This window comes from Spermophilus citellus (assembly GCF_964194105.1).
Source record: "Spermophilus citellus genome assembly, chromosome: 15".
In the NCBI taxonomy this organism is placed as follows: Eukaryota; Metazoa; Chordata; class Mammalia; order Rodentia; family Sciuridae; genus Spermophilus; species Spermophilus citellus.
In genome coordinates this window covers 90,824,394-90,852,048 of record NC_138195.1, presented here as the reverse complement: position 1 = coordinate 90,852,048, position 27,655 = coordinate 90,824,394, and the positions used below count along the sequence as shown (strand labels likewise).

At 35.0% G+C, this 27,655-nt stretch overlaps 1 protein-coding gene across 10 annotated transcripts in view; it reads left to right on the top strand.

Annotated features, from left to right (window-relative positions):
• EEF1AKMT2 (EEF1A lysine methyltransferase 2) overlaps positions 1-27,655 on the top strand; it is a 52,621-nt gene that overhangs the window by 11,234 nt on the left and 13,732 nt on the right. For 5 of the 10 annotated variants that reach the window (XM_081267444.1, XM_081267437.1, XM_081267441.1 and 2 more), the window contains exons 4-5: positions 12,632-12,739; positions 15,951-16,167. The exons of 2 other annotated variants lie outside the window; for them this stretch is intronic. In XM_081267444.1, coding sequence (XP_081123570.1) covers positions 12,632-12,739; positions 15,951-16,167 — 325 coding nt within the window. 3 more of the 10 variants (XM_081267440.1, XM_081267439.1, XM_081267445.1) reach the window with 3 other exon arrangements.

Below are 27,655 nucleotides of genomic sequence, written 5' to 3'. Positions count from 1 at the left end.
CAACCCCTACCTTTTAAAAAATTTTGTATTTTGAAATAGGGTCTTATTAACTTGTGAAGGCTGGCCTTAGACTTACAGTCCTCCTGTCTCAGCTTCCCATGTTGCTGGGATGATAGGCATGTATGTACCACTATGCTTAACTGTTCTGTGAACTATTTTTTTGTTGCTGGGAATTGAATCCAGGGCCTTGTGCATGTGAGGCAAACACTCTACCAACTGAGCTATATGCCCAGGCCCTGTTCTGTGAACTTTAACACCTGTAGGGATTCATGTAATCACCAGCACAGTCAGGATACAGAGAACTTCATCAGAAAATGCATAACCACCTGTTCTATGCTCTTAGCCACTCATCTGTTCTCATTATTTAAGGTTTTGAGAATGTTCTATAGAATGGAATTATGTGGTATATGATTCTTTTTTTTTTTTTTAATTTTAAAGAGAGAGAAACTTTTTAATATTTATTTTTTAGTTTTCCGCGGACACAACATCTTTGTTTGTATGTGGTATTGAGGCTCGAACCCGGGGCGCACGCACGCCAGGTGAGCGCGCTACCGCTTGAGCCACATCCCCTGGTATATGATTCTTTGAGGTAGTCTTTTTTGCTTCAGCATAATTCTTTTGAGAGTTGCCCACATTTTTGCATGTGTCAATAGTCTGTATTCTTCATTGCTGAGAAGCATTCTGTTGCGTGGATGTATCACAGTTTGTTCATCTGTTTACTTGTTGGAGGCCATTAGGGTTGATGCCAGTTTTTGGTGTCAGGTTTTTATGTGAACATATGTTTAATTTCTCTAGTATAAAATACATTAAACTTTATTATGAACTGCCAAACTATTTTCCATTTTCCTTATTTTGGCAGGGAGGACATCAGGGATTGAGCCCGGTATGCTTAACCACTGAGCTACATCCCCAGTTTTTTTTTTTTTTTTTTTTTTTTTTTTGCTGGGGAACGAACCCAGGGCCTTGTGCATGCAAGGCAAGCACTCTACCAACTGAGCCCTTTCATTTTTTTATTTTGAGACAGGGTCTCACTAAATTGCTGAGGCTTCCTCAGCCTCCCAAGCTGTTGGAATTATAGGCGTGTGCTATTGTGTCCAGCTCTTCCTGTTTTTTTTTTTTTTAATATTTTTTTTTTTAGTTGCAGATGAACACAATGCCTTTATTTTAATTTTATGTTTTTTATATGGTGCTGAGGATCCAACCCAGTACCTCACACATGACAGGCATATGTCTACCAACTAAGCTACACCCCCAGCCCTCCATTCTATTTTTTATGTACATGAGCAATTTTTATGTACACAGAGTTGGTCTGTGACCTTGTTGATACTTTTAATTGTCAATATTTTAAAATTTTCTGTTAGATATTCTAATATGCATACAGTGGATCAAATCATGGTTTTAATTTGTATTTCCTTAATGGCTAATGGTGTACAACATGGATTTCACATGCTTATTTGCCATATATTTTTGATGAAATTTCAAGCCTTTTTTTTTTTTGGCCCACTTTTAAAGTGGTTGTTTTCTTGTTGAATTTTTGAGTTTTAAAAATATATTCTGAGGGGGCTGGGGGTATAGCTCAGTTGGTAGATGAGGGCTTGGGTTGTAGCTCAGTAGAGGGCTTGCCTAGCACATGTGAGGCACTGGGTTCGATTCTCAGCACCTCACATAAATAGAAAATAAGTAGATAAAAGGTCTGTTGACAATAAAAAATATTTAAAATGTATATATTCTGGATACAAGTCCTTTCCCTGATATGTGATTACAATTTTTCCCCCCTCCCAGTCTGTAGTTTCCTTCTCATCCTCTTCTCAGGATCTTTCTTAGAATAAAACGTCATAATTTTGAAGTACTGATTACTGAGTTTGTCTTTTTATGCATTGTGCTTTTGGTGTCATGGCTAATAATCCTTTGCTTCATTCCTTTTCCCTTTTTCCCTAGAGTTTTAGAACAAGATTTTTGCATACTTTTAAAATTAATGTTCACATAAAGTATTAGGTTTTAGTTGAGATTTTCTTTTTAAAGCAAATCTCATTGTTCTAATATCATTTGTTAAAAAGCTGTCCTTTCTTCACTGAATTGTATTTTCGCTTTCATGAAAAATCAGTTGATCACATATATTTATGTGAGTCTGTTTCTGGACTCTGCATACTATTTTATTGATATGTGTTGTCTGTCTCTTTACTAATCCTTGATTAATGTAGCTTTTTAAATTTTAATTTTAAAATTGAGTAGTATGATTCTTCCAGTTTTTTTCTCCTTTTTAAAATATTTTGGCTACTATAGTTCTTTCATGTTTCTAAATAAGTTTAGAATTAGATTGTCTTTGTCTGCAAAAGCATTCATGCTGCGAATTTGATTGGGGTTGACCTGAATCCTTAACTTGAGGAGAACCGATACTTTTAATATCTTGTTCTTCTAATCCATGAATTTAATGTGTCTTTTTATTTATTTAGATCCTGTACAGGGCTGGGGATGTGGCTCAAGCGGTAGTGCACTCGCCTGGCGTGCGTGCAGCCTGGGTTCGATCCTCAGCACCACATACAAACAAAGATGTTGTGTCCGCTGAGAACTAAAAAAATAAATATTTAAAAATTCTCTCTCTCACTCACTCTCTTTAAAAAAAAATAGATCCTGTACATATTTTTTAGATATATCCCCCCAGAGCTATTTTAAATGGTATTATTTTTGAGATTCAGGTTCTAATTGTTTGTTGCCAGAAGTGTGGTTGATTTTTTTTATATCAACCATATTGATATATTGCTGATACAAATTAGCTGAACTTGTACTCTGCAACATTGCATTTATTAATTGAAGGAATTTTATGATGGATTTCTTAGGATTTTCTATGCAGATAATCATGTTTTTTGTACATAGGGGCAGTTTGATTTCTTCTTTCCAGTTTTTGGGCCTTCGATTTATTTCTCTTGCCTGATTACTCTAGATAGACTTCCAATACAATGTTGATGAAGAGTTGTGAGGGAATTTTCTCGCTTTGTTTCGGTTTGGGGGAAAGTTTCATTTTCTCACCATTAAGAGTAGTGTAGCCTGTAGGATATTTTTTTAGATGACCTTTATCAAGTTGAAGAAGTTTCTTTCTGTTTATAGAATGGATGTTGAATTTAAGGAAAAAATAAAATTAGATCATTGGCTATGATCATGAAGTTTTTCTTCTTTAGACTGTTAATGTAGTTGATTATGTTGATTGATTTTTTTCAGATGTTGGCCCAGTGTTGCCTTCCCAGAATAAGTCCCAGTTGGTTCACAGTGTATTCTGTTTATATATTCCTGGGTTCAGTTTGTTAAGATTTTTGCATTTATATTTATGGGAAATGTTGGTAATGTCTTCCTTTCTTATACTGTTTCTGTTTGGTGTTAATGCTGACAGGCCTCATGAAATGATTTGGGGAGCATTCATTCCATCCTTTTTGATTTTGAAGAGATTGTAGAGTACATATTATTTCTTCTTGTATGTTTGGTAGAATTTTCAAGCCATTTAGCCTGGAGATTTCTTTCTTTGGTTTCTTTTCCTTCCTTCCCACCTTTCTCAGTCCCTAACCAAGCTGTAGTTTTCTGTGCTCATGGCGCACTCCCTTGGCCTGTTGTTTCATTATTATTGTTTTGTTTTTGTTTTGGCAGTACCGGGGATTGAACCCAGTGACTCTCCCACAGGGCCATATCCCCAGCACTTCCCCCCAGCCTTCTCCAAGCTGCAGCATGGTCCATGTAAAAATCACACATAGCTTGCTCCCAATCAAAATATAGCAGTGATCTTAGGAAATAGTGAGGTCCTTGCTTCAAACTGTCTACTCTGCAGACAACTCTGGACCTGGTCTGTAACCTAGGTCTGTTGCCCTAAGAGGCCTTGAATGCTCCTAGGCTGGAGATTTCTTAATCTGAAGTTTTAAAGTATGAATTCAGTTCTTTAACAGTTATTGTGTTATTCAGGCTATTGCATTTGAGTGAGTTTACGTCGTTTGTGTTTTTTGAGGAATTGGTTCATTTTGAATTCATGTGCATAGAGTTCTGTATAGTATTCTCTTAACTATCCTTTAAAATGTCTGTGGAATGTGTAATTATATCCTGTCTTTTCTATTAGTATTGTTATAAAACTAATTAGCATTAGTAGTTTGCAATTGCTCTAGAATAGGTTATTATTTTTAAATCTTTTCATAGAATTTTTTTGCTTCTTTGGGAATTCTGCTGAACATACAAGAATGATTTTCCACAGAATCATTTAAAAAAAAGTAATGCTCCCGTAAATCATTTTATGAAGTCAACATTGCCCTGAATCCAAAACCAAAGAGACACCTTTTATTTTTGTTGACTTTCTTTATTATTTTTATGTTTTCATTTTTGTTGAATTCTGTTCTTATTTTTATTCTTGCTTTATAATTCATTTTGCTCCTTTTCTTAATAAGCTTCTTGGAGTAGAATCTTATTGGGACTTTTGTAATATAAACATTTAATACTATGAATTTATCTGTAATATTATTACAGCTGACAAAGTGTGATGTTTTGTGTTTTTATTTTCACTCAGTCCAAACTACTTTCTATTTTTTCTCTTTTTATCCATGCATTATTTAGAATTCTGTTGTTTAATTTCTAAGTCCGGGGGATTTTTCTGTTATCTGTTAGGAGCATAAACATTTAGGATTTGCGTGTGTGTGTGTGTGTGTGTGTGTGAATGAATTGATATTTATTATATAATGTTGCTTTTTAACCTTTGTATTTTTTGCTTTGAATTTTACTTTGATGTTAATAACTCATTTCATCTTTTTAATTTAAATCTAGATATAATTTACTCTTTTAAAATATACAGTTAAGTTCTTCTTAGTATATTCATAAAGTTGTACACCTGTCTTAGTTCAAAAATATTTTTGTCACTCCAAAAAGGATCTGTGTACTCATCAGCATTCACTGTGCATGCTCCCTTCCCTTCATCCCCTAGCAACCACTAGTCAGCTTTGTCTTTTTGGATTTGCCTATTTTGGACATTCCATATGTGGATTTTTGTGTGTGTTATCTTTCACTTAGCACAATATTGCTAAGATTGATCCAAATCAGGGGCATCGGATATAGCTCAGTTGGATGAGTGCTTGCCTGGCATGCACAAGGCCCTGGTTCAATCCCCAGCACAAAAGGGGGAAGGTTCATCCACATCAAGACTTCATTGCTTTATATGGCTGAATAATATTCCACTGTATGGATAATACCACATTTTATTTATCCATTCACTGATTGATGGGTTTTAGGTTGTTTCTGTTTTTGGCTATTATGAAAAATGCTTCTATGAAAATTTGTGTGAAAGTCTTTCTGTGTGTTTTTACTTCTCTTGGGCATATAAGCGTAGAATTTTTGAGTCATATACTGAATTTGAGGAACTATTGTTTTCTACAATGGTTGTACTATTTTACATTTTTAATGAGCAGTGTAGTAGGAACATGTAATTTTTTTTAAAGAATTCTTTTTTTTAATGGTTCTTATTTTATTTTATTTATTTATATGTGGTGCTGAGGATCGAACCCAGGGCCTCACGCATGCCAGAGAAGTGCTCTACCACTGAGCCACAACTCTAGCCCCGGAACATATAAATTTATCCATATTCTAATTAGCACTTTTTATTGTTTGTAATTTTTGGGGGGGGTGGTACCGGGGATTGAACTCAGGGGCACTCCATCACTATGCCGCATCATCAGCCCTATTTTATATTTTGTTTAGAGACAGGGTCCACCCCAGTTGCTTAGTGCCTTGTTTTTGCTGAGGCTGGTTTTGAACTCCTGATCCTCCTGTCTCAGCCTTCCCAGACTCGGGGATTACGGGCATATGCCATGGCACCTATCTGTCGTCGTCGTCTTCTTTTTTTTAATTTGAAAATTTTAAAAATTTCTTCTAATTAGTTATACACAAGAGGTTGTCTGTCTTTTTGATAGTAGCCATCCTGGTTGGTGTGATATTTGGCTTTTTTTGGGTTAGTTTTGGTGTAGTGTATCTTTATTATTTTTAATCTCCCTTCATCATTGTATTTGAAGAGGATTCTCACAGCCAGCATATAGTTAGGTCATGCTTTTTATCCATGCTAAAAATCTCTGTGCTTTAATAAGTGTATTTGAAACATTTATGTTTAATGTAAATATTGATGTTTGAATTTAGATCTACATTTCTTTTTATCCATTTTCTCCTTTCTCCCTCTGTTTTTGTTCTCTTTTCCTAATTTATTTCTACATATAATATATGTTAATATATATATATATATATATATATATATATATATTTTTTTTTTTTTTTTTTTTTTTTTTTTTTTTTTGTACCAGAGATTGAACCAGAGGTACTTAACTACTGAGCTACATCCCCTTTTTATTTTTTTATTTAGAGACAGAGTCTCGCTAAGCTGCTTAGGGCCTTGCTAAGTTGTGCCCTCACGCTCTAGATTTTTCCACCTCAATCTCCTGAGCTGCTGAGATTACAGGCGTGTGCCACCATGCCCAGCTTTCTTGCTTTTTTTTTTTTGAACATTTTTTAAGCATTCCATTTCAATTTATGTTTGTCTCCTTTTATAACTCTCTGTATACTTGTTTCAGTGATTGCTATATGGATTTGACTATATCTCTATGGCTTTATTTAGTGGTTGCTATGTAGATTACATTACATACAATATTTGCAAATCTTTTTTTGGTACTGGGAAGTGAACCCAGGAGTACTTTACTACTGAACTTTTTTTGTTTTAAATTTAGCTTTTAGTTTTAGGTGAACACAATATATTTATTTATTTATTTATGTGTGTGTGTGTGGTGCTGGGAATTGAAACAATATATTTATTTTTATGTGACGCTGAGGATTGAATCCAGTGCCTTATACATGCTAGGTGAGTGCTCTACAATTGAGCCACAACCCCAGCTCCACCGAACCCTTTTTACTTTATATTTTGGGGCAGGGTCTCACTAAGTTACATAGGGCTTTGCTAAGTTGCTGAGACTGGTTTTATGATGAACTTATGATCCTCCTATCTCAGCCTCCCAGTTGCTGGGATTACCTGTATGTGCCACTGTAGTATACTTTTTTTTTTTTTTAAATATTTATTTATTTTGGTTTTTTGGCGGACACAACATCTTTGCTTGTATGTGGTGCTGAGGATCGAACCCGGGCCGCACGCATGCCAGGCGAGCGCGCTACCGCTTTAGCCACATCCCCAGCCCTATAGTATACTTTTTTAAAAATAATTCTTTTTTAGGATTAAAAGAATATTTTTAGTTTTAAATGAACATACCTTTATTTTATTTATTTTATTTTTTGTGGTGCTGAAGACCCAACCCAGTAGTGCCTTCCATGTGCTAGCCCTGTAGGTCTACTCTTATAATTAGAATTTAACCACTTTATGTGGCATGTCAAATCCTTACCTTGTATGGGTTCTTTTTCTTTTGTCCATATATGGATTATTTATCTGGTGTGCTTGTGTGTGTGTGTGTGTGTGTGTGTGTATCTTTTCCTTTGGGGTGCTGGACATCTAAGTCAAGTCCTTGAGCATGCTAGGCAAGTGCTTTCCTGCTTAGCTCTACCCCCTCGCTCCTTCCCTTTTTTATGTTAGTTGTCTTAAATATAACTGTTATGTACATTGAAAATTCCATCAGATAATGTTTTTCCTTCCAAACATCAAACATATTTTAAAGAACTCAGTAGAAGAGTTTTTTCACCTACATATTTACTTCTGCTGATTTTTCCTTTATTCTTGATCTTGTAAATTTTTTAAAATATTTTTTTTAAAGAGAGAGTGAGAGAGAGAAAGAGAGAGATAGAATTTTTAATATTTATTTTTTAGTTCTCGGCGGACACAACATCTTTGTTTGTATGTGGTGCTGAGAATCGAACCCGGGCCGCACGCATGGCAGGCGAGCGCGCTACCGCTTGAGCCACATCCCCAGCCCTTAAAATATTTTTTTTGTCTGAAGAACTTGCTTCAAAAATCATTTTAAAGAGAGTTTTTCTGTCAACAAATTTTTTTCTTCATCTGAGAATGTTTTTATTTTACCTTTTTGTCTGAGGGATTTTTTTCTTTTTCAATTACTGAAGATTGAACGTAGGGCCTCGTGTGTGCCAGGCAAATACTTCACCATTGAGCCACATTTCCAGCCCTAAATTTTTTTTTTCGTTTATAAATAATAGAAATTTATTTCTTACTGCTCAGGAGACTGGTAAGAACAAGATAAGGGGGCCATTAGATGTGGTATCTGGTGAGAGCTCCCCTCAAGTTCTGCAGATGGCCATCTTCTTGATGTGTCCTTGCATGGCCAGCTCACGAGGGGAAAATACTCTCATGTCTGTTCTTTTTTTTTTTTTTTTTTTTTTAATAAATCAGGTTTTATTTAAAAAGAGGTAACATAGACTTCTCCTGGGAGGGAGAAGGGGGCCATAGCTGGTATCCTGGAATCCCAAGAAGGGAAGTGTTCTGCCTTTTTATATATCTAAGGCTTGCTTTGTTCTTCCTGCATATGTGACTAGGTCCAGGAATACTCAGTGGGATGGCCAAAAGTTGGGAAACAGGTGGGTGCAGCCCTAAATTTATTGTGAGATGGAGGTTTGCTAAGTTGTTCAGGCTGGTCTTGGACTTTTCAGTCTCCTGCCTGCATCTCCTGTGTAGCTGGCACTATAGGCTGAATATAGAATTTTTGTTGAATATAGAATTCTGAGCTCTTTTTTTCCTTTCAATACTTTGAAAATGTTCTGCCTCTTTTTCTGACTTGCATTGTTTCTGATGAGAAATCTGTAGTCATTTGAATTGTTGTTTTCCCATAAATGTGTCATTTTTCTGGATGCTATCACAATTTTCTTATCTTTAGTTTTTAGCAGTGTACTTTATGATGTGCTGCTTAGATTCCTTTGTGCTTATCCTATTTGGTGTTTACTGAAATCTTATGTCTTTAAAATTTGGGAATTTTTTGCCTTTATTTCTTCAAATACATCTTTTCTTTTTTTTCCAAAGTTTTTTTTTTTTTAAGTTGGACAATACCTTTATGTTATTTATTTATTTTTTAAATGTGGTGCTGAGGATCGAATCCTGAGCCTTGCACACATTAGGCAAGCACTCTACCGCTGAGCCACAACCCCAGCCCCCAAATACATCTTTTCTGAATTATGTTCTGTTGCCTTTCAAGAGTTTCTAAATATGAGTGTCAGTTCATTTTGTATTGACCTATATATATATCTTCCTCACTGTTCATTTTTTTTAAATCGTTTTTTTCCTCTGTTGGTCAAATTTGAGTACTTACATTGATCTGTTTTCCAGTTCATGGACTTTTCTGGTAGTAAGTCCACACATTGCTATTGGTTTCTTTTTTATTAAAAAAATTGGTTTTGCAAATTGGTTTATGTGTCTTTTTTTTTTTAAATATTTTCCTTCGTTGTCAATGGACTTTATTTATATGCGGTGGCTGAGAATTGAACCTAGTACCTCACACATTCTAGGCAAGTGCTCTTCCACTGAGCCACAACCCCAGCCCTGGTCTAAATGTCTTTCAAGGCTTTTAAAGTTCTTTCTTCACTTTTTCTTTAACTTTACAATGGATCTGTTGTAGAAAGTAGTTCATTTGTCCCAAATGGTTTTCTGCTGTGTGGATTGTCTAATAGCAGGATTTAACATGTTTTATGCTTCCCTGTGTACGACTGACTGACTGACTGTAGGTTGGAAGTTAGATCAAGAATAAAGTTTGGCAAGCTACAGGATATGTGTCAAATCTGGGCTTCCTTTGTTTTTATATATATTTGTGGGAATGTAGCCACATCCATTGATTTACATAATGTCTGCGGCTGCTTGAGTGCTGCAATGGTAGAGTTGAGTAACTGCAACATAGACTGTGTGGCTGGCAAAGCCTAAAATGTTTATTCTCCATTCTTTTTTAGAAAAGTTTGTTGACCCCTGATTCAGAGATTTTTGCATTCTTTTTAAGAAATGTACCAAAAAAGGCAGGTACATTTTTAGGTGGTGGCATACACATGTGGCATATAATGTTAGGTTGTCTGCCTTTTTGTTAATAGTACCTATTGATGACCATTGCTTTTTTAGTACTTTTCCATTGAGTATATCTACATTTTTGGAAGATATTTTTTTGCCAAATAATTTTAGATTGGTGTTTTTATTTCATTGCCTTTTGGTGTCTATTGTTTGTGATTTATTGTCAACTGTAAAACTAATGGCCTTTTGAAAATAATCTGACCCCTTATGCTCCTCACCTCTACTTGCTGAATGTTTTTGAAATTTTTCTGTTTTTGGTTTTCATCAGAAATATGATGTATGATGCATGTAAGAATTTTTTTTTTTTTATCTTGCTTTAAGTTTATAGGGCTTCTGTATCTGTGGTTTAGGGCCCTTTGTTAGTATGGCAAAATGCTTATCCATATACTTTTTCTTTTCTACCCCAGTCTCATTTCTTCTTCTGAGGTTACATATATTTTTATATCAAAGGTTATATTCTGTGCCATATTAGAGTTTTTAGGTTTTTTTCATTTTAATTTTTCATACCTTGGTCATTCTGAGTTTAAGAGGGATATTTTCTTCACTTAAAAAAATTATTTTGCTGTGTCTAATCTGCTATCAAGCCCACCCTTGAGTTTCTTAATTTAATTATTAAGTGTTTTAGTTCTGTTATTTATTCAGTTCATTGTTAAAGTTCTTAGTTCTCTGCCAGAATTCTCCATCTTGTCATTGTCATTTATTTCAGTTTCTGGTAATTCTTTTATTTGATTCTCCTTTGGGTCTGTTTCTAATGTTAGTTTTTCTCTTGACTTTTTGATCATTTATTGTTTGCTTGAATGTCTGCTTATTTTTCATTGGTGCCAAAAATTGAATGTGGAAAACATTGGAGATAGTTTGAGGCTCCAGGTGATTGTTCTAGAAACCTAAAGTGTATTTTTTTTTGGTGTACCAGGGATTGAACTGAGGAGCACTTGGCCATTGAGCCACATCTCCAACTCTATTTTGTATTTTATTTAGAGACAGGGTCTCACTGAGTAGCTTAGCACCTTGTTGTTGCTGAGGTTGGCTTTGAACTCGCGATTCTTCTTCCTTGGCCTCCCGAGCAGCTGGGATTACAAGCGTGGGCCACTGTGCCTGACAGTCTATGTATTTTTTTTTTTAAGTTGTGCTATAATAATAAACACATGGGCTGGAGTTGTAGCTCAGTGGTAGAACACTTGCCTAATACATGTGAAGCACTGGGCTTTATTCTCAGCACACAAAAGTAAATAAATAAAATAAAGGTATTGTGTCCATTCACAACTAAAAAAAAAAAAAAGAATAAACACACAATCAATGTAACTGTATATTCTCTTCAACTGCAAGGATAGGAAGTTATACTCCATGTATGTATGTCAAGTACATTCTACTGTCATGTATAACTAAAAAGAACAAATTAAAAAAAAAAAGAAGAAATGAAAATTCCAAATAGTAGGAAGGGAGACAGCTAAAAGTATAGGATGTTGGCATCAAAAAAGGAGATACTTAGATCTCAAGGTTAAACATAAAAGTAATTAAAAGGAGAAAAAAATCTATGCCCTGTCTAAATTAATTGGTATATTTGTTCATTGAGTTTAGATTAGGAATCAGTGTCTTGGGGTTGAAAAGCCTAGATAAGTCTGAATGGGTGATGTGGGAGTAGGTTAAGTTTTGAAGGTGGTAACCAATTAGTAAATGGTGAAAAACACCAAGGGAATTTTAGACCACACTATATTTTGCAGCTGTCTTTTTTTTTTTTTTTTAAATTTCCTTTGAAATTGTTTTTAGCTTCATTGGTCTAAAAATGTTCATTGTAGTTAGGGGATGGATGAATAACAGAAGCCACCATGCTTTTGCTACAGGTGCCATACACCTTAGGAGGATTTGTGGCTAATAAATGGCAAAATCCTCAAATCCAGTAGTTTTCTTTAACTCCTTATTAGCCCCTGTACAGCCTAATGCACAGTTTTTGTAAAATTCTAATGAAATTATGGAATATTTAGAAAATGAAAAAGTACTATGCAAATAGGGTGATTAATCACATGGCTGGTAGAGAATTGAATAATTACACTGAGGGAAAAACTTTAAAATCAATAACTTCCTATATGTGCATTTAATTTATTCGTATACTTAATTGGGTTAAATAAAATTTATGATACATTTTTGTATGAATTGGTGAGTAAATTTTTTTTTTAGAAAGAATTTTTTTTTAATATTTATTTTTTAGTTTTCGGTGGACACAACATCTTTATTTTATTTGTATGTGGTGCTGAGGATCGAACCCAGCGCCCTGCGCATGCCAGGTGAGCATGCTGCCGCTTGAGCCATATCCCCAGCCCCAGAAGTAAATATTTTATTTTTCTGCCTGAGGCTTATACATATATTTTTATTATCTTTGATAAAATGAATTTTTTTGAAAAAGAAATCAAAATATTTATAAAACCAAATGAATTGTCATAGAAATGTAAACTTTTGGTTTCTGTTTAGACTGTAAAATAAAATTTAAACATGGTGGATTATTGGATATTATATGTCATTTGATCTAAAAAATAATTAAAACAATTCCACTACTAAAGGAATATTGTAATTCAGAGATGAAACATTATATTAAAACTTAAACTGAAGTATTACGTTGTTTCTTTGTCTTAGGCAAAATTTGGTTTTTCTAATATTACTGGAATTGATTATTCTCCTTCTGCAATTCAGCTTTCTGGAAATATTATAGAGAAAGAAGGGTTATCTAACATTAACTTGAAGGTAACTATTTTTTATATTCCTATAATTCTTTTGTTTATAATAGAAGTTATAAAGTTTAAATGTTTTCAAAGTATATTAATGTGCTGAGATTGTTTGAACTCAAAGTAAGGATAAATAATACAAATTGAAACATTTAAAAATAACTATTAAAATTTTAATTTAGTCAGTTTAGGAGGATTATCTTCTTCCTTGTGTACATGGGTATTCATACTACTCCCCAGCATGTTTGCAGAACATAAAATAATACCTAATTGTGGTTTAGCCAGATTAAAAAGCTGTGGATTCCTAGAATGGTATGATGCCCCCAAAGATCATTGGGTTTATTTTTGTGTCCTAGACTCTGTGAGATCATGATTCCTAAATTTTTGTTTCTAGCCAGACCCCTTGCCTGAATTCCAGAATAACTAATAGTATCTTAGGTTGATTAGACCAAAATGAAACATGCTCCTCCTTAAACATGCTCTTCTTAGTCTTTCCTGTCTCTATTAATAATGCCACCTTTCACCATGTTGCACTAACCCAAAACCCAGGGAGTCATCCTGGAATATTTTCTTTTTTTCCCTTTGAACCTTCTCTTCAGTTCTGTTAGTTTTATTCTCAGAGTATATCAGAAATGTGAGCATTCCTTTATACTTCAACTGCTACCTGCCAAGTCCAAGCTACCATCATTTCTTGTCTAGACTACCACAGCAAGGAGCCCTTTATTTTGCTTTATTTTACTCTTGCAGCTCTGATGCCCATGTACTACAGGGTAGCCAGAGGGATCTTTTAAAATGTAAATTAACTGGGCACGCTGGCTCATGCCTATAATAATCCAGTGACTCCAGGCTGAGGCAGAAGGATCATAAGTTTGTGGCCAGCCTCAGCAATTTAGTAACGTCCTAAAAGCAATTTAGCAAGACCTTGTCTCAAATAGAAAAAATATAAAAAGGGCTGGGGTTATGGCTTAGTGATAAAGTGCCTCTAGGTTAAATCCCCAGTACATAACACACACACACACACACACACACACACACACACAGTAAATCAATTCACATCATTTTCTTGCTCACAATCTGCCTTTGTCTTTCCTTTGTATTCAGAGTGGAATCCAAAACCCAAACCCAGCCTTACAAAGTCCCTCATTTCTTACTTGTTTTCTCCTTTATCCATTACTCTGTAGTCACCCTGGCTGTCTTCCTTTTCCTGAAACATGTTAAGCTTGTTCTTTGGTCCTGATTTCCTCTGCCAACTTTGTTCTTGTCCCACTACTTAGCACTTTTGGCTTGTTCTCATCACTCTGATCTCTGCCCAAATATTACCTTAGCGATGCCTTTCCAGACTACTTCCAAAATATTTCTTTTCTTTCTTTATTTTTTTAAAGAGAGAGAGAGTCTAGAGAGAGAGAGAATTTTAGTATTTATTTTTTAGTTATAGCGGACACAACATCTTTGTTTGTACGTGGTGCTGAGGATTGAAGCCGGGCTGCAGGCATGCCAGGCAAGTGCGCTACCGCTTGAGCCACATCCCCAGCTCCCAAAATATTTCGTATCTCTGTCACCTACTGTCTTATTAATAGCACTTTATTGAAATTATTTGTTTAGCTTATATCTTAGGGTATTTTTCTTTTTCCTTCTGCTGTCACTGAATACCACAGACTGGGTAATATATAAAGATTTATATATTATATATAAAAAGATTTATTTAGCTCACAGGTCTAGAGGCTGGGAAGTCTAAAAACATCACACTAATGAGTTCTTTCCTGGATCATAACCTTGCAGAGGACATCACATAGACAGAGCGAGTGTACCACAGAGAGTTTGTTACTTTTGTTACAGAACCACTTCTTCAGTAACCCATTAATCCATTTATGAGGAGAGCTCTCATGACCTAGTGACCTTCCAAAGGTCCTACTTTCAAACATATGACTTTGGAGGTTAAATTTCCAATATACAAATTCTGGAAGACACATTCAAACCATAGCAGCTTATTTATTGTTTATCTCTCCTTTTATAGACTGTATAAGGCCTAGTGTATTTTTTAAAAAATATTTTTTAGTTGTTGATCAGACCTTTATTTTATTTATTTGTATGTGGTGCTAAGAATTGAACCCAGTGCCTCATGCATGCTAGGCAAGTGCGATACCACTAAGCCACAACCCCAGCCCCAAGGCATATTCTATTAAGGGAACACAAGATACTGTTATATCTTGTGTTTGAAAAGTACCTGCACATGCACATGAGTATACATAATCTATTTACTGAGTATAGGAGTACTTTTGTACATGTATTTAGGATGAGGAAACGTCTCTGAAGTTAACTCTTCAGGTGATTGTCATTATTTTGTTTCAGTATAATGAATTCTGTACTTTGGTTATGAGGGAGAGGACAAAACCCATTTTCAAACATAAGTACATAATATGCACATGTTTAAGTCAGTAGGGGTTTTACATAAAACTCATTACAATTATTTTATTAAATTTGAATTAATAATCATGAGCTAATTACTGGATTTTTTTAAAGTAGCTTTTAAGAATAAAGACCACTGGTAAATTTTTGTGAATATTTTATAAAATTGAGACATTTCTCTGTTTCACATACTTAAATTGTGTTGGATTTTTGCAAATAGGTTGCTGATGTATGACTGTGAAAATCACTTCATGGTATTTACCAAGTTAAATGATCACAGTTTAAACAGTCATTTAATTTTTTGAGCTTCATGTCATTTATTATACTCAGTAGGGGCTTTGTGAACTGCTGAAAAGGCAAAGCAAAAGAATTTCTGATTTACCATATTTACTTTAGGTCGCACAACTAGGAATATAAGCTAAAAATCTTATTTTCAGTGGCCTGCATTCCAAATAGATTTTTGTCAGTTTGATAAATATGTCAGATATTTTACTTTTTTGTCAGAAACAACTTTTTCATAAAACCCGACTTGTGAGCACCATAATGTGCAAGTATTAGGCAGTACTACGCCTGGCTTTGATTTCCAGATTTGCAGACATTTGGAATGTCCAGGAAACCCTATCAACCCCTCTTACTAATCTTGGCTTTAATGATTTTGGAATGAAACTCATAAAAGTTAGCTATAAAATTGAAAATATGTTTATTATATGTAAAATGCCGTTGTAATTAATGGGTTTTTATTCATGATCTTTTACAAGTGTCACTTAAATTCTTTGAAGATTATATCTTAATTGTTCTCACACAGACATTGATTTTTAATATAGGTAGAAGACTTTTTGAATATTTCCACAAAGCTGTCTGGATTTCACATTTGTATTGATAAAGGAACTTTTGATGCCATCAGCCTTAATCCTGACAATGCAGTTGAGAAGAGGAAGCAGTATGTGAAATCTCTCTCCAGCGTGTTAAGAGTGAAAGGTTTTTTCCTAATAACTTCATGTAATTGGACCAAGGAAGAGTTGCTAAATGAATTTAGTGAAGGTAAATGGCTACGTGATATTTAACCATGTGCTTACTTCAGGTTTCTTGTATTTAAGTGGGTTTTTCCCCTTGGTGCTGTAGTGTTTTACTTTCCTATTTGTGGGAATTGCTTGCTTTTCTTCTCTGTTAATGACCTTGGTAATAACTTTTAACTGTATATACAAAGCACAGAGAAATAACATTGGTTGAGATCCAGAGGCCTTTTAAAAAAATTTCCCCAGAAATTCTGGCAGTTAAGTACTAAAATTTATGAGCTAGTAAAAATCAAGTTCTTTATTTCAGTGATACAATCTATTATTTAGAGAATCAAAAGTATATATATTGTGCTTTTGACTTCAGTGCACTGATTCACTGGCAAATCCATAATAATGCAAATGAACATAGTTTTTTAAGGTCTTACATCATGAGAGTTTAATTTTATAGATAGATGTTCTATATATAGTTTTGCTCCAGTTGTCATTTAGGTATTTAGGATTTGTCTTGTTTTCAATGTATATATAACAGTTAACATTGCACAGAAACAAAATTGGGAGAATTGCTAGAAGTTCTACCTACTTATTCTTAAGGAAATTTCTGCCTTTTTTCACAGTTTTGGTCCAAATCAGGAGCTCTTTTTGTCCCATTAGCCAAGTCTAATTAGTGCTGTCTTTACTAATTGGGGTCTGGTGAGGATTGAGGAAGCTATAATCTATACACAAAACATTTTGAGTTCTTTGACAGACTGTTTCTTGAATGATTTAAGAAACATTTTATCTGCCAGTTTATTTATACAGTGCCTGGGCATTTCCGGGAAAGTATTTTGAGAATGTTTAGGCATTAGCTTGCTTCTTCCTTAGAATCCTTTTCAGATTAGCATTAATTTTTTCTCTTAGAGGAATGGGAGGAATTTTCAGGATGAAGTCTTAATAACTGAATGATATGGTACTAAATATTTGAAAATTTTGAACTTTGTTACAAGCTAATGAGAAACCAGTTACCTCAAGGGAGCAGTTTACTGTGTATTATTATTTATAACCATATTGCATATACCACAACTTAGGTTTTAACCTGATATTAAGGGGACTAATAGGGAGAACTCTTTTTTCTTTTTCTTTTTTTTTTTTTTTTTTTTTGTTGGTACTAGGAATTGAACCTAGAGGTGCTTTACCACTGAGCCATACATATCCTTAGCCCTTTTTATTTTTTTGAGGCGGGATCTCACTAAGTTGCTTAGGGCCTTGCTAAGTTGCTGAGGCTGACTTCGAACTTGTGATATTCCTGTCTCAGCCTTCGGGGTCACTGGGATTAGAGATGTGCACCAGTGCACTCAACTATGGAGAACTCTTTTAACACATATCCTTTTGTGTCCACTTAATGACTTTGACATGTTATATAATGTAAAACCAGAAGTGTTTGAGGCTGGAAATGTGAGCCTGTGGCTTCATTACCATTGCCTCTGGAAAACAAGAATTATACATGATTTATTGTCTTTTATGCCATTAATTTTATTATCTTCCATGTAAATTTGTTTCCTTTAGAACTTTTTAGGTCCTGTATCAATAGTCTTTCTCTTTTTCTGAAGCTTGACAGTTTAATAAATGCTCAGAATTACACTGTGTAGGGCAGGTTCCTTTCCTAGTTTTTAAATACAGGTGTTCTCTTTTACCCCTGGAACCAGCAGACAAAAACATATTTGTCTGTCTTTGATAATGAGGAACAGACTTCAGCCTGGTATCGAGTACTTAAAAATGTGTCTGTGTCTGAGGACTATTGAGTAAATTCTTTTTTTTTTTTTTTTTTAAAGATTTTTTTTTAAAGAGAGAGAGACAGAGACAGAGAGAGAGAGAGAGAGAGAGAGAGAGAGAGAGAGAGAGAGAGAGTTTTTAATATTTATTTTTTAGTTATCGGCGGACACAACATCTTTGTTTGTACGTGGTGCTGAGGATCGAACCCGGGCCGCACAAACGCCAGGCGAGCGCGCTACTGCTTGAGCCACATCCCCAGCCCCTTGAGTAAATTCTTTATGTTCAGTTTTAGAACTGAATACAGAATTAAAATAAGCAAAATGTTACAACAGGAAATGTTAAGGAAATCATTACATTCCATTGAAGATTTTGTTTTTAGGTATGAGTCTCTTAGAAAATGGTGTTTGGAGTTATGTACAGGTCAGTAAAAGAGGACTCTGCCACTCATCACTGCTGAAGGCCTCCTCAGATTGGCCTTATTCAAAGCTTGCCTTTAAGAGTTTTTGCTTCTTTCCTCGTTAGAAATGAGTTTCATAAAACTGTTGAAATGAAGCTTGAATTTTTCCTGGATAGCTCTATTCATATAGTATAATTATTTTGTGTTTTCATTCTAGTGAGAGATAACTTTAATCAATTGCCAGATATTAGGTTGTTTTAATTTGATGTCCAAAGGACTTTGTTACAACTACTGTAGTAAAATGACAGTGTATTTTACTTAAAAAATAATCCTGAATCTTTCTGAAAAAAATTGAAAATATTAACCTCAATACATAAAATAATTTGTAACTATCACTAGTTAACAAATAATTAAAATAATAAAATTATTTGTAACTATCAATGAAATATAATCACTAGTTAAGATTTTGGTGTATTAACATTACTGAAATATAATAAATTCTGTAGGGTTAGGTTCAGTGAGCTAAAAAGTGGTTCCTGGAAAATTGACATTGCTCTCTTTTCTCTTGAAAATTTTTATTTTAAGCATAGGTAAAATTTTCTGAAAACAAATATGTTGTGCACTCATGTACCTAACATAGTGACCCTATTTTCCGGCATTAAAATATATTATTAAATGGCTTATTCTCCTTTGGAAAAGTTTTCTTATGATCATTTTTTTTTTCTTTCCAGTATTGGGGATGGAACCCAGAGGTGCTCTACCACTGAGCTATATATCCCCAGGCCTTTTTAGTTTTTGAGAATGGATCTTGCTATGTTGCCCAAGCTGGCCTTAGACTTGTGATTCTCTTACCTTAGCCTCCCATAGCTGGGATTAAAGTTGTATGCTACTGTGGCCTTATGATCAGTTTTTTTTTAATATTTATTTTTAGTTTTAGTGGACACAACCTTTATTTTATTTTTATGTGGTGCTGAGGATTAAAACCAGTGCCTTGGGCTGGGGATGTGGCTCAAGTGGTAGCGCGCTCTCCTGGCATGCGTGCGGCCCGGGTTCGATCCTCAGCACCACATACAAACAAAGATGTTGTATCCGCTGAGAACTGAAAAATAAATATTAAAATTCTCTCTCTCTCTCTCTCTCTCTCTCTCTCTCTCTCTCAAAAAAAAAAAAAAATAAATAAATAAATAAATAAATAAAACCAGTGCCTTATGCATGCCAGGCAAGCACTGTACCACTGAGCCACAACCCTAGCTCCTTATGATCAGGTTTTAATGAGCATTTTAATATTTAGTTATTAAGATTTGGTGAAGTTTGGTAAAGAATATAAATTAGAATGTGCAGTGAAATAAAGTATTAAAGTCTAGTTGTCACCATATTATATAACCTTTTCTTTTTCTGCTTACCACACTTATTTGAGTGCAAAACATGGAAACTTAGGGAATGGAGAACCCCATCACCCCAAGAAAAAGAAATCCTCCCAAACTATTAGTCATATCACTGAAGGAAACTGTAGGTTAACAATTTTTGTGAGTGACTTTCCAGCTATATTTGTTAGTCAAGTGCTGTATAACTGAACTATATCCCAGCCCTGTTTTTACTTTTAAAAGACAAAGTAGAAAATGTTGCATTTGTATCTTATTTTATAGTTTAGAAAACACTGTTTTTTTTTTTTTTTTTTTTTTTTTTTTTTTTAAATCTACACAAAATCACTGCAAGTTCCATATGGGCATTGATATCTGTAACCTCCTTGTACAGAACTTGGGATCCTAGAGAATATACCTGTGAAAGGCAAAGTTCAGCTCTTTGATGTTGCCAGCTCATTTTGGTGTTATAAAGCTCTTAGTGTTACCAGCTCATTTGAGCCTTTTGCTCCCCTTAAGATAGAAATCACAGAGACAAGCAATATCATCTGAATGAGGTTTTCTTGGGATTTCTGCTCAAGTACAAGGGAGACAGTGCACAGTTTAGGGTTCCCAGATTGCTTTCTGAGTTTGAGAGGAGCAAAGCTTTTAAGATGAAAAGGGTGGGCTTAGAAAGGCACAGTCTGTTGTTGCAAGTGATTTCAGGATTTCTGCACACCTGCGCTCTGCATTGAGGTTTACACTTGGCATAACATGCTGCACGTGCATGTTGGGTTCCTCTGCATTTTGCTGGCAAAAAAGGATAGAGGTGCTCACCACTGCTACCCCAGGAGGGGGTCATGTTGTGCAAGGTGGAAGGTGACTGTACGGAAAGCTTGCTGGAGGTCAGTAGCTCCTGAATCTGATTGTAGGTGGAAACAGTTTTTTTGAAAGCAGTTTGCCAGTTGAGTAGAAAACCTTGGTGAGGGAATCAGGACTCTTCTTTCTTATTAACATTCCTCTTAACCTAACCCTAAACCCAGGACATTTAATTCCAAGTTTTATTGTTTTTGTTTTTATCCATACTATGCTGCTTTGAAACTTACTAGTTTCTTTTCTTCCAAAACTATATGGGTCTTGATCTATTATACAGATTAATTTTTTAAAAATTGTGGTCAAATACCCAGAAGAATTTTACCATTTTAATTTTTTTTTTCCTTGCTGGGGATTGAATCCAGGGGTGCTCTACCACTAAACTACATTGCCAGTTCTTTTTTTAAAATTTGAGACTTGTCTTGCTGCTAAGTTGTGCAGGTTGGCCTTGAACTTGAGATCCTCCTGTTGGGGTTCAAAGCATGTGCCACCACACCTGGCTTTTTAAAGCCTTTTCAAGTGTATAATTCAGTGGCAATTATGTATATTCATATTTTCATGCAAAAATCACCACCATCCATCTTCAGAATGTTTATCTTCTACAAATTTATTTTTTACTTCCAAGTTAGCCTTTCCTATGTATGATGTGCTTTTTCTATGTGTGATGTGAACCTAATTAGTCCATATAAAACCATATATTAAAAAACAGTGCCTCGAACAGTGCCATAGCTGCTGCCTACAAAGGAACAGAAAAGCAGGCTAGGGGAGGTGTAAGTGGGAGGGAATGGTAAACAGGAAGTAGAAGAAATGGGGGATGGAAGAATAGCCTCTTTAATTTATTTAATTTTTTTTGGTACCAGGATTGAACCAGGGTGCTTTACACTGAGCCACATCCTCAGCCTTTTATTTATTATTTTGAGATGGTCTTCTAATTTGTTTTACGCCTTGCTAAACTGTTGAGGCTGGTCTTGAATTTGTGATTCTCTTGCCTCAGTCTCCTGAGCCTCTGGATTACAGGTGTGTCCCCATGCCCAGCTAGCCCACTTTCTTTTTGTAATTTGTTTTTGGTCTTGTCTATTTCTTGTTCATTTCAAAGTGTTTTTTGAGTGTGTACATGCAAGCCACGCACATAGTAGAATTTGAATGGTGACCAGATTTCATTTTGATTTTCCGAGTTTGAAGTAACAGTTTTGTAAAGGATTTGAAAGTATAAATTTCCCTTAACTGTGGGGTCCAGTCCTTAATAAAAGTATTTTAATTTTGTCTGACAGGATTTGAACTTTTTGAAGAGCTGCCAACACCCAAGTTCAGTTTTGGAGGCAGATCTGGAAACAGTGTAGCAGCATTGGTTTTCCAAAAATCGTGAGACTTTTCCTGGGACAATTTCAGGTAGCTTTTTTAAAGAAGCTACACAGCATAGTAAAAAAAAGGAATCATGAGCATGTAGACAACCAACAGTAATTTAAAATCTTTTGTATTTGAAATGTAAATATTTTTCTTTTTGATTTAAAAAAAAATCCCCTGTAACTCTAAACAGTTAAAAACTTAAAAGTAGTAAATGAATTTACAAAAAGCATGTATTCTTTAGTTTTGTGCCTTGGTAAAGTCGAATTGAATGGAGCTATTTTTGAAGATTTGACCAAACTATTCCAGGGCCAGAAAAATAAGCAAAACAACTTTATTAAACTATGAACCATAATAAGAAATACTACTTTGGGTAGAATGGTGGTTATTTTCAAAATTAACACCTGGGAAAAGATTGGCATTCATATATAGTTAAATAAAATTAGAGAAATCTGCTAGTTGATCAAGAAATATTTATTGAGCCTATATTTTGTAGCTGATGGTATTTTACACTGTGAAGATAAGTGGGTAATAGGAGGTAATAAAACTAAGGGATATTATTATATCCTAGCCCTGTGTTAAGTTATATTATTATTATGTCTTTGAATCCTCCCAGTATCTTCTTGGTGTATATTAGGAAACAGAAGCTTATACATGTTGGAACCAGATTCTTACCTGGTTTGACTCTTAAAACCCATTCTCTACTTACATAGTCTACTTCCCAGGGGCCAAATCTCAACCTTTGTAGCATTAACAGGTGATTGGGGAACTATCCGTGAGAAAAGTCAATCAGTTATTTTTAGGAGCTATGCAGCTCCTTGTTAGTGGTGATTGCTAACAACTTGCTAGTGTACTCTGCATGAAGAGTCAGCCAGCTGAGTCTCATTGTCCTTTATTACTTTTCACCATCTCTTGTCTTGAATGACTTGCCTCTATGGAGAACTGGAGTTTTGTCATTCTGTGAAAGGGTGGTATCAGTTCTATAAGCCCTTAGGGCTATAGAGACAAAGGGGTTCTAGTTAGGGATAATCCAGCGAGAGAATGAGTGTATAGACTGCTTTAAAAAGATAAAGAAGGTTAATACCTAATACCACTTTGTTTTTGAGATAATATTTTAATGTTGGAGTAATAAAGCAAGTTTTTAAAATATTATATAACTTTTGACAAATTTCAGCTTCTTGGGCCTATTGGGTTACAACAGTAACAGAATTTTGTTTATTTGGTAAGTGTTCTTATTCTACTAAGTCTTGTGTTACATCCTTTTCCTTTTTTTGGGGGGCGAGGCAAGATATATCTTTCATTTAGATGAAAATTAACTGTTAAGGTTAATACTTTGCTTGCACAAGATAGTTTTGTATGGGAAATTTTGGGAAAACTTTATTTTAATGTGTAAAAAGTCAGAAATTACTTCAAAATGTAGGCAGTGTAAACTTTTTAAAGATTGTATTGGTTTCAGATCTGAGATCTAAACCATAAAATAGTTGTATAGTTTTTTTTGGGGGGGTGGGTACTGGAGATTGAACCCAGGGGCGATTAATCACTGATCCATATCCCCAGCCCTTTTTATTTTTATTTTGAGACAGAGTCTAGCTAAGTTGCTTAGGGCCTAGCTAAATTGCCAAGGCTGTCTTTGAACTTGAGATCCCCTGCTTCAGCTTCCCAAGCCCCTGGGATTACAGGCATGCGCCACCCCATCTATCATTTGTGTAGTTTTTTGAAGTGATTGGTTTTTTTTCTTCCTGCATTAATAGTCTTTTTTTTTTTTTTAAGAGAGAGTGAGAGAGAGAAAGAGAGAGAGAGAATTTTAATATTTATTTTTTAGTTATTGGCGGACACAACATCTTTGTTTGTATGTGGTGCTGAGAATTGAACCCGGGCCGCACGCATGCCAGGCGAGCGCGCTACCGCTTGAGCCACATCCCCAGCCCCAATAGTCTTTCATTTCAAATACAGTAACAATAAGTACTCATTTAGGATTTTGAGTGGTTAAGTATGTGCTACTTTTAAAGCACCAATCCAGCAAAATATTTCTGTATAACTACACTGAAACATTGAGTTTGATTTGCTTGGAATGGATTTTTGTTTCAGTAGCTCCTTGAGTCACTATGTGAGGTATGTTTGTTTCATTTGCAAAGCTGAAGCTTTTTTTTTTTTCCCCCCCCACTTTTTTGACTCTTGGAGTTGTTGCTAAGCTAGGTAGGAAAAGGGAATTGTCATTTTTCTTATCACTTTAATTATTCTAGACGGCAGCCTCTTTAAGGATTGAAATGAAAACAAATGGAAGGTCCAGAAATGCTAATAAAAAATTAGTATTTTCAAATAATACAAAGTTGTTAAAAACCAGGCCATTAAATATCCACGAGTTAATGCAATACACCATAAAAACACATTAATACTAAACTTAGTATTATTAAACCTTATGAATATATGGGTAACTGTGAATGAAATTATGCAGTTACAAAAAGGAGCAGTAACTTATGTAGCGAATGCTATTTTCTGTGGATAAGAAGTTGGGATTGTAATTTACTTAATCAAAAGACACTTATTTTGAGGAAACTTGTTTGAAATGCAAATGAGATTTTTCTGTGTCTGTGGAGCCTGCACAGAATTTGTTGCTTTTTATGTTATTGCTATATAACAAACCACTTCTGTGTGTAGAAAGTATGTGTGCAAGTCCAAAGGGAATTGAAGTCTGAATGGGCAGGTGCCACCAATTAACAAATAGAAGGTTTTTAGAATATTCTGTATTAAGCCAGGTGCACAAGTTAGAGTTGTTTTTTGGGACAGGCATTTATGTATATGAGAATCAAACATGACACTACTCTTGGCAGCTTGACTAAAGCCATTTTGAAATAAGCACAAACTGTCCTTGATATTTTTCCCACTCACTGTAGCAACATATTTGCCACTGCCTTTGTGATAGGCTTGCAAACTTCTGTTTGAGGGAAGAAGGGAGCTAAACATGTACTTTTTACCTCTTTATGAATCATATGCTTCAATTCACATTATTTTTGAATTTTTATTGTTATACAGTACTGCATGTTGAACTCATTCATCTAGAGTATAATAGAAATCTTAATTTTTTTCCCTTCTACTAGAAATTGAACTCAAGGGCCTCGTGCATGCTAGGCAAATGCTCTACCACTGAGCTATATCCTCACCCTTTTTTAAAATTTGATTTTGAGTCTTGCCGAGTTGTCCAGACCTTGAACAAAGGCTCCTCCTGTCTCAATTTCCCTCTTCCTCAGAGGCTGAGATTGTGCACCACCATGCCCTGCTGGAAACTTGAATTTTTAAGGAACTTACATTAAGTAATTAACTTTTGAATAGCCTTGAAATAATTTTCCTTAAATGGACATGTAACGAAATAGAATATCCCTGCCTATGTTAGTGGTCTTTAATTTTTGTTTTCTTAAGTTATTTTATAGGTAGGTGTGTGTGTGTGTGTGTGTGTGTGTGTGTGTGTGTGTGTCTGTCTGTCTGTCTGTCTGTTCTATCTGGTGGCCTACAATGAAAATATGTTCAAATGTGAACATTTGTCTCCATAGTAAGGGACCTGGCTTTTGATTTCCTGTTTTTGGCTCTCTAAGCTAGATTTTATCTGCTCCAGAGATAGCCTTCTGTTTTGAGAGCAAGAGACCAAGTGTCTTGTGTTCCACAGTAGTAACCTCTTCAGCTAATTGTAAGGGTGCATGTGGATAGGCTATGAAAGGAGTCTTGTCTGGTATATTTTACTGGAAGAAGGCTGCCATGATCTAGAGCTTGATTGTGGGAAGCAAAGATCATGTTAGGTTGAAAGACAATTGCAGTGGGAAAAAATTAGGAAATCATTGTAATTTCTTTTAGATAGGAAAAAGATGTCCTTAGAAGGGGGAGTGTAGGAGCATGTTTTATTAACAGTTAATGGAAGAAAATGAATGCTAATTTATTCTTCATACATACCATGCAGTTTGTTAGAAAACTAAAAGAATAGTTTGAAATTCTTTGGTCAATTGATGGATTCCTATGTTAGGGGCATAGAAATGAAACTCAACATTAAGCAGACAAATACACAAGCCCACAGGCTACATAAATGCTGAATAAAACCAGCTCTACAATGGAATTCTGAAAAGCTTCGGGTAAGAAGCCGAATGAATGATTGAATATGACCTTAGCAAAATCCCTGGAGTGTTGTTGAAAGATCATTCATTTCCAGCTTAGATGTCAAGATGGGCTCCAGTAACCAGAAAAGGAAAGGGAAAAAAAAAAAAAAAAGAGATGAAGTTGGTTCTAACTGGGTTTTAAAATCTTTATAACAGTACATTAGACTAATAATTAAAAGGGCTTTTTTAAAGTTGAATTTTGAACTGTCACTGTGTAGACATGTAGTTTAGGCTCAGTGAAACCAAGTTAAAAAGATAGGAATAATACCCAAAATGTGAATATATGAATATCCTGCTTTTATGGAGTAAAACTTCAAAAACTGGATGTACAGACTATAATGTACTTTTGTTATGTTGATACTATTGTAAAAAAGACTGAAACCAGGTGATAGATCATGCCTTAAAACTTTTTTTCGCAAATAACTTGCCTAGGTTATTAGAGGAAGGTATAAAAAGTCAAAGTCTAAGTTTTTCAGAAGCAATTATTTTCTTGTTTTTTTAAAAAATATTTATTTTAGTTTTAGGAGGACACAATATCTTTATTTTTTTATGTGGTGTCTATTATTTTTTTATGTGGTGCCAAGGATTGAATCCAGTGCCTTATGCATGCTAGGTGAGCACTCTACCACTTGAGCTACAACCCCAGCCCCTATTTTTCTTGGTTTTTTTTGAAGAAACAGTGAATTCTTCCATTTTATATTTTTTAACTGTGTGTTATTACTGCATCAGCAAATGATAAGTATTTTAATGAACAGTCTTTATTGTGCATGCTCTGTGGAAGCTTCTTAAGTGAGTCCATTTGTTCTTTATGTATTTGTTTTTTCAAATACATAAACATTTACACATGATCCATCAATTAGCATGTCCTGGATAATATCAGAATAGTTTAGAAAGAAACATGAAAATACTTTGGTTGGCAAGGGGACTGTGAACTGTATTTACCACTCTTTATTAAGGTATTTACAGATAAAGCAGTTTATTATCAGGGATGGTAGCAGAATGGAAATGGTGTTGTACCCTGCTGTCGCATGCCTTACTACTTCAGAGAGGAGAGACTTGGGAGGAAAAGGCTATATGTAGATGAGTGTGGGTGCTGCCAGTTCACATTTGCCTCCTAACCCTTTTGCTAATGTGAAAATGTCAGGCCTTTGTTCCCATCTAATTTTAGTACATCCTGGCTAAAAAAATGTTAGGATGATTTCCAACTGTGGAACTTTGAGGGGAGGGGTGTGGAGAGGAAGAGTAGAGGAAAGAGCAGTTTATACTCCATATCCGTCTGCCTTTCTGTGACAGCATCTAGCTCCTACTCTGTTGATTTTGGTAATGAAATAAATTTAGATGCGCCGAAGCAGTGATAATTAGGTTTTCTTTCTATGTCATTGGTAAGAAGCCTAGTTGGAGTCTGAATGGGGAAAATCATAATATGGTATATAATAAAGCATACTGGGCTGAATTTAAGAGCTGTATGCAAGCTTTGGAAGGAAGGCCCGAGTGAAAACTACATGTTGTGTTATGCAAATTGAATGTTTGAGGTCCATTTGTGTTTCAGTGAAACTGCTTTTCAGCTGTTGTTTTGAATGAGAATAATGTTTGTTGATTTTTGAGAAGTGGTCATAAGCAAGACACACAAATCTGAGCCATTTATCCCCTCTGCAGACCCCAGTGGGT